Below are 17,911 nucleotides of genomic sequence, written 5' to 3' on the forward strand. Positions count from 1 at the left end.
GACTCTTGCCTGTTAGCATTTGTGGTTTGGGGTTGTTTTCAGTTGACTATATTATCGCTCTATAGATATATTCCAAGTGTTATGTTGTTACCACGAATAGATATTCCTTGATCATTAGAATAAGAATGTTTACTTGCTTACACTTATATATTATATATACTGCAACTCTTTTATTTATAATAAAGAAAGAATGAGAATGTAAAATAGTTTGTTTGGATGAGTGCTAGGTGGACATATAGACTAAAACCAAAGTTTTGCAAATAGGCTATGCAGATTCCTCTTGCAAGGCATTCAAAAATAATAAAAAAAAGGATTTTAAATAATAATAATAAAAGGAAAACAATACATTTATATGCTTATAAAAAATCACGCATTACAGTCTAGAACTATTCTGACATTTTTTTTTCAGACATCCTCTAGTTCAATAGCTAAAGCATAACATGATGCTAACACCAAAATGGGTTCCCGTTCAGAATGGGTTAATACATACAACACGCACACACATCTCACTCATGCACACACGCACTACACTACTGACTACTGATTTCCACACCTCATCTGTTTGACCTTCATTTGGGTATGATTTAACTTAATTCTTATTTTGATTACTTAAATAAATTAATTTATTTTGAGTACTGTGTCTCCCTGTATTTTTTGTTGTGTATACTTGGCTCCCCTAGGCCAGGTATCTAACAAGGCACTGATGGGTACTTAGGCTAAAGGGTAGACCTACAGCGCTTGTAGTGGAAATGTGTGCGTGAACCTGTGATAAATTGAATTCGATTTGTACTCCCACTCACTTTACAGCGATGGTTTGTTTAGGAATTAGGACTGTGTTGTTTACAATGCTTCCCCTCTGTGGTGTGGTGGCAGTTGATGTAATGGTTCAGTTACCACTGAAAGGGTTTGAGAGAAGTATAGTAAGGCTAAGTGCCATTTTCATATTGACCTGAACATGCATGTGTATCTGTGAAGCTGAAGCATATAAATGGCCTGCATTACATTCAGGATTTTATAATGAAATGATCAAATGTGCACTTCAATTGCATGTATGTTCAATGTTGTATTGATTCTAAAAGGAAATTGAATATTTTCATCCGTGACAAATAAGGTGTTTTATTTAATTGGGTGTATAGATTAGATTAGACGTGAGGAGTTAGTGAATCATTTTAAAGACAGACCCTCCCCTCCATTTAACTGCACATTGTCTGAACAGGCCAAGGTTGATTGAACCGTAAATTAAATCATATCACCCACTCCTTCACGCCTTCTCCACCATTTGTAATTATTTTTACGAAGATGATTTGGGTTAGGCCTGTGTTGTTTGTGCACCCTCTCTCTGTGATGTGCAAATGATCCAGTTACCACTGAAAGGATTTGAGAGCACTGCACTGCGCTGCATGTTTCATGATAAATGTTTTTATGTGATGTATTCCCCATGCTTTTTGTTCTTGCTTAATGTAAATCGCTCTGGATTAAGAGCGTCTGCTAAATGCCTAAATTGTAAATTGTAAAATTGACTGCAGCAAGCCTAATGGCTCTATTTGCATTGCTATTCATCTCTATACATGGACAGTGTGTGTGAAGTACTACAGTGTAGGCTCAGATGAGACCATGTTTTGGGAGACTGAAGTCAACTGGGCCATCTGTGATCTGTTAATAAAGTATTCAATCAATCAATTTCAATTTTATTTTTGTGCAGCAGCGTGTCCTCCGTTCCGACAGATGTCGCCGTTCGGCCGGCTCACGGTGCTGGTGCATGATGCTGTCCCTTTAACACGCCAAGTTCGCCAACTCAATTCAAGAGCTGTGTGTGGATGACAGTTGAACACGGTGGTAGGTAAATGCGTGTCGTCGGCTGGTGAGGTGGTGAGACAGGTCCACGCTGAGAGATGGACAGTTGAAGCAACGGGAAAATGGCATCAGGAGCAGGAAAAGAGTATGGGGAAAATGATTCGGAGGACGGCATGTCAGTGTCTGTGGATAGGAAAAAGAGAAGGAGGGAAAGTGACCTAAGTGAGCAAGAAGATCAGTTTATGATAGGGATGACAGCTGAGAGTAAAGCTGACGGCGTTTTCGGAGACCAGAATGAGGTGGGAAAGTTCATAGCGAAATGGGTTGGTAAAGTAAAGTCTGTGAGGGTCACAAGAGGCGGAGTGGTGCTCATTGATTGCAGAGACGATGAGCAGTCATACAGGACTATGAAAATATATGAGTTTGGTGAGTCCCGTAAACACTTTTCGTCTTGGAGGATTAAGGAGGAGGAAGGGAGTAATAAGTGGGGTTCCTCTGACAGTCAATCCGGATATTTTTCGGGAAGAGGTGGACGGCGTTTGGGAAGCCAGACGAATGTCTAGATACAGAGAGGAGTAGCCGCAATTTGCAACTCTAGATTTTTTTACAATGGGCTGAATCCAGAGTTGCAATAACCTCCATCAACTTCCTATGCATGTTTTTTGGTTTGTGATCTCCTGGTCTTAAATGACGTTAAACTCACCAACTTTGCAGCTGCAGTCCAAGCTTGAATTATCCTCTTTCAATCTGGTGTCGCTTGTTTATCATAAAAGTCGCCCGTAGAGATGTTATGAGCTACTTTCTGTCCAAAATATTCCAAGAGTGACAATATCGAGCCGCCATTTTGATTTTTACAACGTGCCGTAAAACAAGATGTGAGGGGGAGTGCTTGTTTAATAGCGTCCCTCCCTCCCTAGGGCGTCGGCCTCTTCTTTGGGTGTCTTACCTGCGCAGGTAAGATTCTATTAAACAAGCGCTCCCCCTCACATCTTGTTTTACGGCACGTTGCAAAAATCAAAATGGCGGCTCGATATTGTCACTCTTGGAATATTTTTGACAGAAAGTAGCTCATAACATCTCTACGGGGGACTTTTATGATAAACAAGCGACACCAGATTGAAAGAGGATAATTCAAGCTTGGACTGCAGCTGCAAAGTTGGTGAGTTTAACGTCATTTAAGACCAGGAGATCACAAACCAAAAAACATGCATAGGAAGTTGATGGAGGTTATTGCAACTCTGGATTCAGCCCATTGTAAAAAAATCTAGAGTTGCAAATTGCGGCTAAGAGAGGAGCAGAGGGAAGACACGAAGTCCATTTGTATCACATTTGAAGGAGAGCTACCAGATCGTATATAATGTGGATTACACATCGTACAGAGTCAGGCCTTATGAGAGAGGTCCTACCGTCCTATGATATGTTTCTGTTGCCAGGAATACGGCCATGTGGCATCTGTTTGCAGAGGAGTGAAAAGATGTGGAAGGTGTGGCAAGGAGCTCCATCCATCCATTCCTTCGGATCCATCCATAGTTCAGCCCGCGTGGTGCATGGGGAACGGTGTGTCACGACACAACTTCAACCAAACCTCACCCACCTTCCGTTCGAGTGTCTTCTCTCACCGGCGTATTATCGTATTTAATAGTAATACACAAGTGTTATTAAGGAAATTCAGACAGCTAGCTGTCAAGCTAACCGCCCAAAACTACTATTTGCATAGGGAGGATTCGTTGTCAAGCTTTTGACAGAACACGCTGTCTGGATGTAGAGGTCTGCTGTGGGAGTGGGAGACTGCCGACAACTGCTTTTAATCAACTTTGTCAACAGTTTAAACTGTCAATCTTGTAATATCAACGAGGGAAATGATGTTTGTGTAGACAAATGTGTTTTCTGAGTCACATAACTAGTGATGTGTGTCTGGTGTCCGTTTACCCACATCAGGCCACAGCCCAGCTGAAGCTGGCTTTCAAAGATCCGGCCATCATCCCTGCACTGTGTGCTGTCATGACTGGCTCTCAGTACCCTCAGGTATGTTTTTATTATTAACCTGAGCTCTAAATATGCTCTGAAGATCAACTTCAAATCTACTTGTGTTATAACTTTGGTATTTTATTATCTTTTCACCTCTTGTTTAGATCCGGCAGTCGGCTGCAGTGATGCTGAGGATGAGAGTGAAAAAACATTGGAAGAAGATAAGCCCGGATCATAGAGAAAGGTATTAGAGATATTCTGTGTGGCGCAGTCAGTCACCAAAGTTATTGGGTGCCTTAAAGGAGAATTCCATGCTAGAAGGCTTTATTTGTAGTGGTTACGTCCCCACCAAAGATGTCCAGGTGTTATTTTGTGCAAAAGTGCAGCTTGCAGCACGACTGCCTTCAAGCTGTGGCACAATAAAACAAAACAACCGTATCAAATTATCAATCATTATTAATATTCACCTCATTATACAAGCAGTAAGGAGATCGTATTCCAATGTTTTTTATTGGCTATTTCCCCTAATATAAGCCTTCAATGGGGGTTGGGTTTCTGTGCTAATTCGCTTATTTCCATCGAAATGCCACTTGGGATACTATTTACATTGATTTTTGAGCGATGGAAATAAGCAAATTAGCACACCTCCCAATGGGCTTATGGTAGGGGAAATGGCCAATAAAAAACATTGGAATACGATCTCCTTACTGCTTGTATAATGAGGTGAATATTAATAATGATTGATAATTTGATACAGTTGTCTTGTTTTATTGTGCCACAGCTTGAAGGCAGCCGTGCTACAAGCTTTCACACAAGAGTCAGAGTAAGTTGCCACGAGTGTCACTCCGGTGTATTTGACCCCTTCAATGTAAATATATACACAATTTACAATTACAATTTTGGCCTTTAGCAGACGCTCTTAATCCAGAGTGATTTACAGTAAACGAAACAATAGAACAATACATATAAATAGTTATCAAGAATCATGAGCAAGCTAAGAACCTAGCATCTGTCTAACAGTAGAATATCTGTACAGTGAATCTATGAGTTATAATATATACACCACAGCCTGAATGTGAATGACTGGCCCTTCATTGCTGATAACAAACTATCCTTACACCTGGGAAAAACTGAATCCATTCTCTTCGGATCAAATAGTAATCTCAGCAAGGCAGATGACTTCTTGGTTAGAGTGGGTGACTATTATCACACAAAAAGATGAAATTACCTACCTAGGTTCCATCCTGGAGGCCAATCTTTCCGGTGATAAAATGGCCACCAACGTAATCAAAAAAGTCAATCAAAGAACAAGATTCCTTTACAGGATCTCCTCACTGGTCAACAAAAACACCTTGAAGACCTTAACAGGAGCCCTCGTACAAGGTTTCTTTGACTATGCATCCACCTCGTGGTACCACAGCACCTCAAAGGCCCTTAAAACAAGGCTCCAGACCTCTCAAAACAAACTGGTCAGGCTCCTACGACCTTTGCTGCATGTCTCTCCCCTTCTCTCTCCCCCTTTCTGTCCATCTTCACTTGATACTATCAATAAAGGCACAAAAGCCAAAAACAAATCTATGTATGTCATCACGCAGCACGTTTTTGCTCACAGGAACAGGAAGTAATTAAAATTAGCTTTTTAGGGACTTTTGATATAAACCTACACAAATGGAAATTTCCCCATTGTTTTGGCATCTATTGTAATTTAGGTATTCCCATGTCACCACGGATATGCTCTAAAACTGTGAAAAAACATATTTTTCATTTCACTAGGTCTCCAAAGTTTATATTTAGTCTTTAGGTGTCCTTTGTGTTCCCAGGTGGGCCTCCTGCTGTTGAGCAAGGTGGTGGAGTCCAACCCCGAGCCCTTCAAGCCTCACTACCGGCAGCTGCTCCAGCTGTTTGGCACCGTGTTGGACGATCTGGACAACCCCACGGCCCTGTACTACTGCATCCTCACGCTCACTGCGATAACCGCATATACAGGCTCAGAGGAGATGGTGAGGCATCATCATCATTCCATCTCAGGTCACCATGGGCATAGAGTAGTATACTGAGTGGCAAAAATGACTTTCTGACCTTGACATCCAAACAGAAAAGTCTGAAAATCTGATTTGCATTAAACAATGTTATGCATGCACATACCCTCTATATTAGGACATGCATGTGAAGCTACTGTGAAAGGGAAACTGGCGCAGGTTTTCTTTGAGGGAAGCTTTGAAGACGGAACAAAAGCATTAGGAAGTTTATGTCAGATTAACTATTGCATTCAGTCACCCGTAACCAATATGTTGTTGTATAACGAATAGCAGATCTACATCCTCACAACACGTGGCGATGCATTATTTATAAGCTTGTATCTTGATCACTTGCATGTTTTGTTCACACTATGTATGGAAAATGTAATTTAAGACAAGTGAAACATCACCTTCTGTAATCTGTATTGATTGAAGTGATGTATTGTCCCTCAGAACCTGATGCGCTCGCTCATCCCAAAAATGATTGCGGCTCTGAAAAACCTCACCAAGGCGGATCAGGTAAATGGAGGAACTTAGATTGACATCCGAGGAGTTGCAGCTGTTCGTTGTTGGTCCCATCATGTTCCTGTGAGATCATGATGCAGTATTTTTTATTTGTTTGACTTTGTATATATAGGGATAGCCGATTCAACAAGTCTTCCTGTTGCCCACCACAAAAATACAATTTACAGTTTATGATTTAAATCATATTATACACATTATTTACACATCATTGGAGAAAATATATACAACAATTATAATAACTACATTTGTGGATACTGCCTACACTCGACAGCCCAACATTGTGTGTGTGTGTGTGTGTGTGTGTGTGCGTGTGTGTGTGTGTGTGTTAGGCTGCTGTCGTCAATGGTGCAGACGGTCTGTCAGAGCCTGTCGGACAGTAATCAGGTGGTTCGCAGCGCTGGTCTTTTCGCCCTGGGACAGTTCTCTGAACACCTGCAGGTGAGCCTACTGTACCTCTTCATTTGATTTGTTAGCATTACAGAGTGCTAACAAATCAATAAATCAATAATAAAAGCAGTATTAAAAAAATATATATAGTGCACTGTTACTGTCCCATAGCTCTCGGTGGTCAGTGCAGTCCAGCAGTCCGTCGTTATAGCCACAGATTCGGTATGATCCAGTTGTGATTTGAGCGTTTCTTTTCCCAACTTTAAATCGCGCCTCAATGCGGCGGGTGATGGTCTGCCTCGATGGAATGTGGTAGTTGGGCTCGACGTAGCCCATCAATGCCCGAAACCCCCTACCCTCGACAACACTGATTGGCATGGTGTCCCATTCAACCATAAACCCCCTACCATGGACAACACTGATTGGCATGGTGTCCCATTCAACCAATCAGCGCATACTTTCTGTGTGATCGCCTCTGCTCTGGTCGGGTCACATCTCCTCCCCGCGAACGCTAGCATGCCAAGCAGCGTTGCTTGTGCTGCTGCACCCGAGGCCGATGGGGTTGGGTGGCGGTTATCCAGGTGATACTTCATTGCTGATAGTACTGGAGGTATATTTCATCGTGAAATTACACAGATTACAAGTGACCTCATCAACATTCTTTTGTGTAAAATGCTGCCAAACGGTACTTCTTTCTGCGCGCCGTTTCATTTTTCGTCTTTTCTTTTTCCCTCCTTTTTCCCTCCTCCGCCACTATACATGCAGTGTTTTTGTTTTGGGGGGAAGTGGAAGTCACGGCACATGCGTGGTTGCACTGACAGTGCAGTTGGAAAGAGGGGCTTTGGCGCCTTGGCCGCGGTGCCCGCTCTCGGCGCTTCAAAATAAATTATTTTTATTTTTATCGGTAAACCATTAGCCGTTAGTGTTGTCGGTAATCGGTTGGACGCCCCTATTTCCAGCTCCAGCTTTTCCTTTAGTCTTCGCAGGTGCTCCATTTGCTCCACTAGGGCATGTCTATTCTGGATCATTTTTTGATGAACAACGAGAGCAGCCATTTCTGCCTCGGCTTTCAAACGTGCGGATTCTGTACTTGAAGCTTTGTAGAACCCTTTGTTTTCTTGGTTATGTTTGACACACTGTCACCAGGTTGGATTGTTTCCTGTAAGTCAGCTGACTCTGTTGCCTGTTGTGACTGAGTTACATGTTGTGATTGTGTGTGCTTTTGAGCATTAGTGGGTAGCAATTTGTCCTGCTGCCCACCCGTCATTTCCACAGTTTCCACCTCCTGTTCAACAGGTATTTCAATATGTTGTGCATGTTCAACATTAACCCATTCTGACCGGGCACCCATTTTGGTGTTAGCATCATGTTATGCTTTACCTATTGAAAAATAGCAGATCTACAAGCTCATATCGCGCCACCGAGTGGCGCGATACGAGCTTGTAGGTCTGCTATTTTTGAAAAATTCGAAGAACGACTGACATTTTTAGAATCTGATCTCAGGTCAGAATGGGTTCATCAGACCAGTGTGTGTCCAGTGGAAACCTCGTATGAATCTGATCTCAGGTCAGAATGGGTTAATTTCCACATGAACAGATTGATCAGCTTCAGTTACTGATTGTGCAGGAATTGATTCATTGGCATTTCACTCTTATCAAACCACAGTTTTACATCATCCCTGAAATCTGAATGGTGCTTTATGACACGTGAAAACCACACATTTTGATTTTCCACCTCCTCATGTGGAATCAAGACAGTTGCTGAATTATGTGCTGCTTTTGCATTTTCATACATTTCATTCAGTTTCTCCATTGTGCTTTGCACATCCCTTACATTTGCATCATTTTTCATAAGCCCTTTTATTTCCTTTGTGAGCTCTTGCATTTGTTTCACATAAGATTTACGGTCTTTCTGATCCTTTTCAATTTTATTTGACAGCGCTTTGGCCGTGAGCTTGACTGTGGCACATCGAAAACCCAAGCGTGGGAAAAAATAAACAAATGGAATAAACAACAAACAAAATGTATATTTTGGCTCCTACAATATTGTAGGTGAGAGGGTCTTTCCCCCCCATCTCCCTTATATTAGAGATGGGGTGAGAAGTTCAATCACGTGAGAGAGACTCTGAGTAGAGTCGCTTGAAAACTTTAGCTAATAGTTACTACTACTTGACTCTAACCCGTGGCGCCACGACTTCCGGGTGTCTGGACTGCAGGGTGGTTCTGGTTTTGTCGAGCACAGGCACACACCCAAAGCCTGGACGCCTCTTTGTTCGCGACAACAAATGGCCTGTATTCTTCATTAGGCTCCACTCCCTCATCCAGCAGCTGGAAGCGCCTCCTGACCTCCTCCGGATACCTGTCTTGCAGGCAAGGATCGGTTGAGAATGCCTTCCAGTCATATTGGATGTTAGGGCTTGGCTTGGGGACCAACAGAGCTGAACGTGCTGTACGATTTAGCGTTCAGGATGGAGTTCCTCCACTTTCTCCTCACTAGTCCAGCTGACGTAGGATATACCTACAAACTCCTACTCCATGTTCCCGATACCAAGCTGCGCACCATGGGGGACCGGGCCTTTTGCTCAGCAGCACCACGTTTGTGGAATGGCCTCCCATAGACCTGAGAGTGCCACAGACTGTGGAATGTTTTAAAAAAGGCCTGAAAACCTTCCTGTTCCGGAAGGTCTTTTTATGCTGAACTGTTTTTTTTTGCACTGTTTTTTGTTAAACCTGTTTTTAACCTTTTATGATATCATATGTTTTTAAACCTTGTAGCACTCTGAGATTCCTTGTGAATGAAAAGTGCATTATAAATAAAATTCATTATTATTATTACCTGAGTCTTGGAATATGCTGCATCTCTTGCCTGTTCTCTTTCATGGTGTAGCCAAGGGAAGGTCGTACTCTCAACAGTCATGGTTCTCAGTTCCCACCGGATGTCGTGTGGGAGTTCAGACTGATTCAGACCGTACTGAATAACCGCTAGTTTACAGAACGTCTTCAGACGAATACTGGAGTCTAGGATCCACAGGTCTCCACAGGTCTCCTTGTATGGTTTAGATCCTCCAAAGAAGACAATACGATCTCCCACCATGCAACAGCGAACGTCAGAATGAATCTTCGACGGGCCGTTCCCCTTGGGCGTAACCTTGGTCCAGGAAAAGGTCTCTGGGTTGAATTTCCACAGGTCACTTGAGATAAAATCATAGGTGAGGCCACCAATTATGTACAGCTCTCCGTTGTAGGCAAAGGCTGCTAAATTAGACAAGATTCTTACTGGAAGATTTTGTGCAGAAGGAGTGCTCAGCCAGAGGTCTGTCTCTGTGTCAAATACTCTGATGTAGTGTAGCCCTGCGGTCACACATAGAAACATCTTTGTCCCGATGATGGTGGCAGATTGTCTGTGTGAGGAAGGAGGGGAAGTGCCTCTGGTGTTAATCAAAGACCAGACCATCGTGTTGGTGTCCAACTTGAACATGTCTTTAGAGGTAATCCAACCCTTGTAGCCTCCATAGATAAACATGACATTTCCTAAGGCACAGGCCGAGTGGCCATGCCTCCGCTCTGGGACGCTCCCAGACACCATGGGTTTGGACCAGCTGTGGGTGTCTACGTCAAACGCGTAAAGCACATCTCTGTAAGGGCTTCTCCCTCCCCAGACGTAGACGCTGTGTCCTATCAGCACAGCGCTGTGGCCATCGGATATCATGATGTTCCCCCTGCAAAGAAACCCCAGTCCGGTTCCAGTTGTCACTGAGCTCAATGCTCTCCAGCGTGAAGACACTGTGTTGAAGACACACGCACCGATGGAGGTCCAGTCGCCATACTCAGTGACGTTTTTACAGCTCCGTGTAAAGAAGTACAGATCGTCCTCGACTGCTGCTGCAGCAGCGCCTGTGAATATGTCCACAGGTCCTACATCCACATGTACCGTCCAGTGAAACATTTCTCACAACGTCAATCTGTCTGGATCTGTAATGATTCACCACTGGACAACAATACCGGAGTCCTAAGGTGCACTTGTATCACTTATATTGCTTCAGTGGAACACATGTCACGCAAGGCTTGGCCTATCGACACAGCCCACAATGAAAAGTGTGTTCAGCTATACAGCTATCCTGGCCGGAGACGCCGGGTGAAACTAGACGCGGGGGACCACCAGCGGCCCCTGAGGGGGTACCAGGTCAACCGGTGGTCAGGGGACCACCAACGGCCCCTGAGGGGGTTCCAGGTCAACAGGTGGTCAGGAAACCACCAGCGGCCCCTGAGGGGGTTCCAGGTTAACAACCTGAGCGACATAAACGGAGGTCTCTGTCCTATCAGATAGTTATGCTCAGGACGGAGATTAATCACAGGATGGAACTTTAATGATATCACAACCGAGCGCACCGCTCCACAGGCGTCTGATGGGCAACATTCGATGGCATTTCCAGTTGGGACGTCATCCAAAGTGGTCCCCCTTCATTTTAGTGGATGAGATCATCAAAATTCTCAAATAAAAGTGTTCGAGCCTATTAATTAAGATTCGAGTGCCAAACCATAATGAGCGAACATTCAAACTCCCGAATGTTCAGGGGAAAGTCTTAAGGTGGTTGCACACAGGACAAGTTTTTTCGGAAAACCGCTAAAAATCATAACAAGTGTGCAGGGACCTTTAGAGTCCACAGAAGGGAACCTTTCAAGCCTGTTTTCTCAACTCGCTGTTTCTCTGAAAGACATGATTCCCTGCTTTTGTCGTACGATTTGTCACACACGTTACCGCAGTAAAATTTGTTCTCCGCATTTGACCCATCTGTTGGAGCGGTGAGCTGCAGCCATGGAGCGGTGAGCTGCAGCCAAGGAGCGGTGAGCTGCAGCCATGGAGCGGTGAGCTGCAGCCATGGAGCGGTGAGCTGCAGCCATGGAGCGGTGAGCTGCAGCCAAGGAGCGGTGAGCTGCAGCCATGGAGCGGTGAGCTGCAGCCATGGAGCGGTGAGCTGCAGCCAAGGAGCGGTGAGCTGCAGCCAAGGAGCGGTGAGCTGCAGCCATGGAGCGGTGAGCTGCAGCCAAGGAGCGGTGAGCTGCAGCCAAGGAGCGGTGAGCTGCAGCCAAGGAGCGGTGAGCTGCAGCCATGGAGCGGTGAGCTGCAGCCAAGGAGCGGTGAGCTGCAGCCAAGGAGCGGTGAGCCACAGCGTGCGCCGCGCTCGGGAATCATGTGATTAGTAGATTTGACCCCCCCAATCCAACCCTTTGATGCCGAGTGCCAAGCAGGGTCTGACCCCCCCAATCCAACCCTTTGATGCCGAGTGCCAAGCAGGGTCTGACCCCCCCAATCCAACCCTTTGATGCCGAGTGCCAAGCAGGGTCTGACCCCCCCAATCCAACCCTTTGATGCCGAGTGCCAAGCAGGGTCTGACCCCCCCAATCCAACCCTTTGATGCCGAGTGCCAAGCAGGGTCTGACCCCCCCAATCCAACCCTTTGATGCCGAGTGCCAAGCAGGGTCTGACCCCCCCAATCCAACCCTTTGATGCCGAGTGCCAAGCAGGGTCTGACCCCCCCAATCCAACCCTTTGATGCCGAGTGCCAAGCAGGGTCTGACCCCCCCAATCCAACCCTTTGATGCCGAGTGCCAAGCAGGGTCTGACCCCCCCAATCCAACCCTTTGATGCCGAGTGCCAAGCAGGGTCTGACCCCCCCAATCCAACCCTTTGATGCCGAGTGCCAAGCAGGGTCTGACCCCCCCAATCCAACCCTTTGATGCCGAGTGCCAAGCAGGGTCTGACCCCCCCAATCCAACCCTTTGATGCCGAGTGCCAAGCAGGGTCTGACCCCCCCAATCCAACCCTTTGATGCCGAGTGCCAAGCAGGGTCTGACCCCCCCAATCCAACCCTTTGATGCCGAGTGCCAAGCAGGGTCTGACCCCCCCAATCCAACCCTTTGATGCCGAGTGCCAAGCAGGGTCTGACCCCCCCAATCCAACCCTTTGATGCCGAGTGCCAAGCAGGGTCTGACCCCCCCAATCCAACCCTTTGATGCCGAGTGCCAAGCAGGGTCTGACCCCCCCAATCCAACCCTTTGATGCCGAGTGCCAAGCAGGGTCTGACCCCCCCAATCCAACCCTTTGATGCCGAGTGCCAAGCAGGGTCTGACCCCCCCAATCCAACCCTTTGATGCCGAGTGCCAAGCAGGGTCTGACCCCCCCAATCCAACCCTTTGATGCCGAGTGCCAAGCAGGGTCTGACCCCCCCAATCCAACCCTTTGATGCCGAGTGCCAAGCAGGGTCTGACCCCCCCAATCCAACCCTTTGATGCCGAGTGCCAAGCAGGGTCTGACCCCCCCAATCCAACCCTTTGATGCCGAGTGCCAAGCAGGGTCTGACCCCCCCAATCCAACCCTTTGATGCCGAGTGCCAAGCAGGGTCTGACCCCCCCAATCCAACCCTTTGATGCCGAGTGCCAAGCAGGGTCTGACCCCCCCAATCCAACCCTTTGATGCCGAGTGCCAAGCAGGGTCTGACCCCCCCAATCCAACCCTTTGATGCCGAGTGCCAAGCAGGGTCTGACCCCCCCAATCCAACCCTTTGATGCCGAGTGCCAAGCAGGGTCTGACCCCCCCAATCCAACCCTTTGATGCCGAGTGCCAAGCAGGGTCTGACCCCCCCAATCCAACCCTTTGATGCCGAGTGCCAAGCAGGGTCTGACCCCCCCAATCCAACCCTTTGATGCCGAGTGCCAAGCAGGGTCTGACCCCCCCAATCCAACCCTTTGATGCCGAGTGCCAAGCAGGGTCTGACCCCCCCAATCCAACCCTTTGATGCCGAGTGCCAAGCAGGGTCTGACCCCCCCAATCCAACCCTTTGATGCCGAGTGCCAAGCAGGGTCTGACCCCCCCAATCCAACCCTTTGATGCCGAGTGCCAAGCAGGGTCTGACCCCCCCAATCCAACCCTTTGATGCCGAGTGCCAAGCAGGGTCTGACCCCCCCAATCCAACCCTTTGATGCCGAGTGCCAAGCAGGGTCTGACCCCCCCAATCCAACCCTTTGATGCCGAGTGCCAAGCAGGGTCTGACCCCCCCAATCCAACCCTTTGATGCCGAGTGCCAAGCAGGGTCTGACCCCCCCAATCCAACCCTTTGATGCCGAGTGCCAAGCAGGGTCTGACCCCCCCAATCCAACCCTTTGATGCCGAGTGCCAAGCAGGGTCTGACCCCCCCAATCCAACCCTTTGATGCCGAGTGCCAAGCAGGGTCTGACCCCCCCAATCCAACCCTTTGATGCCGAGTGCCAAGCAGGGTCTGACCCCCCCAATCCAACCCTTTGATGCCGAGTGCCAAGCAGGGTCTGACCCCCCCAATCCAACCCTTTGATGCCGAGTGCCAAGCAGGGTCTGACCCCCCCAATCCAACCCTTTGATGCCGAGTGCCAAGCAGGGTCTGACCCCCCCAATCCAACCCTTTGATGCCGAGTGCCAAGCAGGGTCTGACCCCCCCAATCCAACCCTTTGATGCCGAGTGCCAAGCAGGGTCTGACCCCCCCAATCCAACCCTTTGATGCCGAGTGCCAAGCAGGGTCTGACCCCCCCAATCCAACCCTTTGATGCCGAGTGCCAAGCAGGGTCTGACCCCCCCAATCCAACCCTTTGATGCCGAGTGCCAAGCAGGGTCTGACCCCCCCAATCCAACCCTTTGATGCCGAGTGCCAAGCAGGGTCTGACCCCCCCAATCCAACCCTTTGATGCCGAGTGCCAAGCAGGGTCTGACCCCCCCAATCCAACCCTTTGATGCCGAGTGCCAAGCAGGGTCTGACCCCCCCAATCCAACCCTTTGATGCCGAGTGCCAAGCAGGGTCTGACCCCCCCAATCCAACCCTTTGATGCCGAGTGCCAAGCAGGGTCTGACCCCCCCAATCCAACCCTTTGATGCCGAGTGCCAAGCAGGGTCTGACCCCCCCAATCCAACCCTTTGATGCCGAGTGCCAAGCAGGGTCTGACCCCCCCAATCCAACCCTTTGATGCCGAGTGCCAAGCAGGGTCTGACCCCCCCAATCCAACCCTTTGATGCCGAGTGCCAAGCAGGGTCTGACCCCCCCAATCCAACCCTTTGATGCCGAGTGCCAAGCAGGGTCCCATTTGTTTTTCTTTGGTATGACCCGGCCGGGGATCGAACCCCCGACCTCCCAGTTTCAGGGCGGACACTCTAACCACAAGGCCACATGACATGAAAGAAAACGAAAATGAAAACTAATTCAATGACTTAGCCGTGGTCCCTCCCTCCCTCCCAAACATCTCTGTTTCTCACCACAGTCCTCCCACACCATAAAAACATGAGCCACTAATTAATAGCAATTACCTACAATCCGAGTCAACGCACATCCCCTGCCGCTGATCCCCGACAAATTAAGCAACGCGGCCGGCGCTTAAGTGGCTTAACTAAGTGAAGTGGCTTAACTAAGTGATGCAATTAAATTCCAGTCCGACCGACGCGCGCGCAGGTGTTTCAATGATCACGCAGATCGGGGTCAAATGTGCGGCTAATAAATGTTTGTCTTTTGCCGCGCGTCTGCACAGATGAGGGAGACGTGTACTCACATGTGTCAGTCCATGCGTGTGTGTGTGTGTGTGTGTGTGTGTGTGTGTGTGTGTGTGTGTGCGCGCGTGTCATGCCGCAGTTTAATCATGAGTGTTAGAAATGAAATGGAATCACAGTATGCGTGATCCTTAAGCCGTGGTCAGGAACGGTACAATTGTTGCTCTGCGTCGCTTCCTCCCTCCCAAACATCTATGCTTCTCATCACAGCCCTCCCATATCATAGAAACATGAGCCACTAATTAATAGCAATCACTAATTGAGCAATACTCAACAATCCGAGTCTACGCACATCCTCTGCGCACACGGGGGCTGCTGATCCCCGACAAATTGAGCAACACGGAGCAGAGCCCTCCGCAGCACCCTGTATCCCTATTCACCCCGATTGTCTCTCTCTATCTCTCTCTCTCTCTCTCTCTCTCTCTCTCTCTCTCTGAGGCGTGGGAGAATCCATCGTAAGCCAGCGATGGATTAAGTACTCACTTTGTGTTTTTTGTACTACAATATACTGCGATGTAGAAGTACAAGGTTACACGTAAAAGACCCGAGGATTCAGAATGTATACTCGAGTGAAAGTACAAAAGTATTGTGGTCGGAATGCACTACGAAAAGTTAAAGTCGGAATGCACTACGAAAAGTAAAAGTACGCATTATGAAGAATGTCCCGTTTCAGGGTTTACAAATGAATAAAAACATGTTTTTTTTAAATGGCAGATCTACAAGCTATCAGTGCGTCGCAACGTGACGCACTGTGAGCCTGTAGATCTGATATTTTCAAATGGCCCGAAATGTACATATAGGGCTGAAGTGTTTAATGTATGTTTTGTCATCAAAATCTACAAAGTAACTAGAAACTAAAGTACAATATTTGTAAAGTAAAAGTACAATATTTGCCTCTGAGATGTAGTGGAGTAGAAGTAAAAAAGTATTGGAAATACTCCAAGTAAAGTACAGATACCTCAACATTGTCCATACAATAAGCACAGTACTTAAGTAGTTTATAGTTACTTTCCAACACAAAAAAAGCTCTGATTTAAAAGACACAGAGGATCACATTCCAGTCAGTCAAACAGTGGACTTTATATCTCTGGCTGTGGAATAACGTTGCATTGTGACGAGTTCTGTCCCGACATCAGAACGACACTTTGATGTGAACTATTATCGATGCGTCTCTGTCTCGGCCAGGTCGCGCAGATGATTAATCCATTCTGGGCGGGAAATCCCTTTTGGTGTTTTAATAAGCATTTATGTTATGCTTTAGATGTTGAAAAATTGCAGATCTACAAGATCATAGCGCGGCATGGCGACAGTGCCGCGCTATGGGCTTGTAGGTCTGCTATTTTGTGACGCAAATCTTTGAATTTATATATTCTTTCAGAGCGAACGTTTTGAACTCATATCTTTGCTTCTGGGGGGGGTCCCTGGAACAACATATTTTCAGATGGGGGTCAGCGGCCAATTACATATGATTTTATGGGTCCTTGACATGAAATAGTTTGAAAACCACTGATATAGAAACATGGGATTTTCAGAAAACTGTCAGGAATTAGAAGACATTTGTAGAATCGTCCTCAGGTCTAAACGGTTTAATTGGCGTTTGGCACTATTGGAATTAATTTTTCATGAAGAATGATGAGCCATTCTAATAACATTATGATACGGCAAACGGTTTGAGTGTACGACGTCCGCCAAAATCCACAGGAAAATAAAAAACATTTTGATGAATCTGACTGACTTGAAAATGGGTGCAAGTGAATAGGGTGTGTGTACATGAAGTACAAAATCTGTGTTGATCCAAGCTTATAGTGAATGAGGCCCGAGGCTTTGCCTAGCAGTATACAGTGTAAACAAAAAATACTGTACAGTGTGCACTGCGCATTTTCATTTGTCCATGATCGCGTAACTTGAACCACAGTATCCCTATTTTGGGGTGGACATTTGTCAAAAAGAGCAACGTGCAAACTGTGCAAAAGTGTTCATAGGGTATTAAGTTGTTAATTCATGGTTCTAATCAAATTGACCATCACTGCCCAGTGTTTTATGATGTGGCAATAAAGGACATGCAACACTGAGGAAATATGTTTGCAGATCAACAAAGAAGATAAAGAAAAAGGCCTCATAGCCTCAATGCAAACAATTCTTTAAAAAGAGGAAACCAACGTTTCCACCTCGTAAGGTCTTCAGGAAATGGCCAACAAAGCCAAGCCTGCTGCAAGTTACATTGAGTGTTCTAGATGCTAATCCACAGCAATACATTTACAAAAATTGGCAGCTGTGGTTTGACACTGCCCGTCTTGACTGTCCTCCAAGATGCGAGGTTACTCCGTGGTGGGAAAATAACACAAGAGAATGACAGCTTGGCACACGCGACAGAATGCAGCCTTGTAACTAACTTGTACGTTTTATTTTTGTAGAAGAGCCAAACTAATATTGTTTATGCCGTCTGTCTGTCTGTCTCTCTGTCTGTCTGTCTGTCTGTCTGTCTGTCTGTCTGTCTGTCTGTCTCAGGTGGACATGCTTCGCGAGGCCATTGAGGAGCTGTATTATTTTGAGTTTGTCCTGGACGACATTCCCATCTGGGGGTTTGTGGGGTACATGGAAGAGAGTGGCTTCCTCCCTCACAGTCACAAGGTGATGTGTGTGTGTGTGTGTG

General features: G+C 46.8%; 1 protein-coding gene across 1 annotated transcript; it reads left to right on the plus strand.

The window, feature by feature from the left end:
- Positions 1–1,831: 1,831 nt before the first annotated feature.
- On the plus strand, positions 1,832–17,901 carry LOC308315334 (importin-4-like). The gene is made up of 7 exons (XM_080763272.1): positions 1,832–2,220; positions 3,733–3,819; positions 3,927–4,006; positions 5,564–5,762; positions 6,234–6,299; positions 6,635–6,743; positions 17,767–17,901. The coding sequence occupies exons 1-6, from the start codon at positions 2,212–2,214 to the stop codon at positions 6,683–6,685; spliced, it is 492 nt and encodes a 163-aa protein (XP_080619398.1). The 5' UTR covers positions 1,832–2,211; the 3' UTR covers positions 6,686–6,743; positions 17,767–17,901.
- Positions 17,902–17,911: the final 10 nt, after the last annotated feature.

Source organism: Protomyctophum bolini, assembly GCF_963924005.1.
Source record: "Protomyctophum bolini genome assembly, chromosome: 5".
NCBI lineage: Eukaryota > Metazoa > Chordata > Actinopteri > Myctophiformes > Myctophidae > Protomyctophum > Protomyctophum bolini.

Excerpts from the sequence above, each read along its gene's own strand:
- LOC308315334 (XM_080763272.1), top strand. Across the intron at positions 4,007-5,563 it reads AGCCCGGATCATAGAGAAAG|GTGTCCTTTGTGTTCCCAGG; the intron begins GTATTAGAGATA and ends TTTAGTCTTTAG. Across the intron at positions 6,300-6,634 it reads ACCTCACCAAGGCGGATCAG|GCTGCTGTCGTCAATGGTGC; the intron begins GTAAATGGAGGA and ends TGTGTGTGTTAG.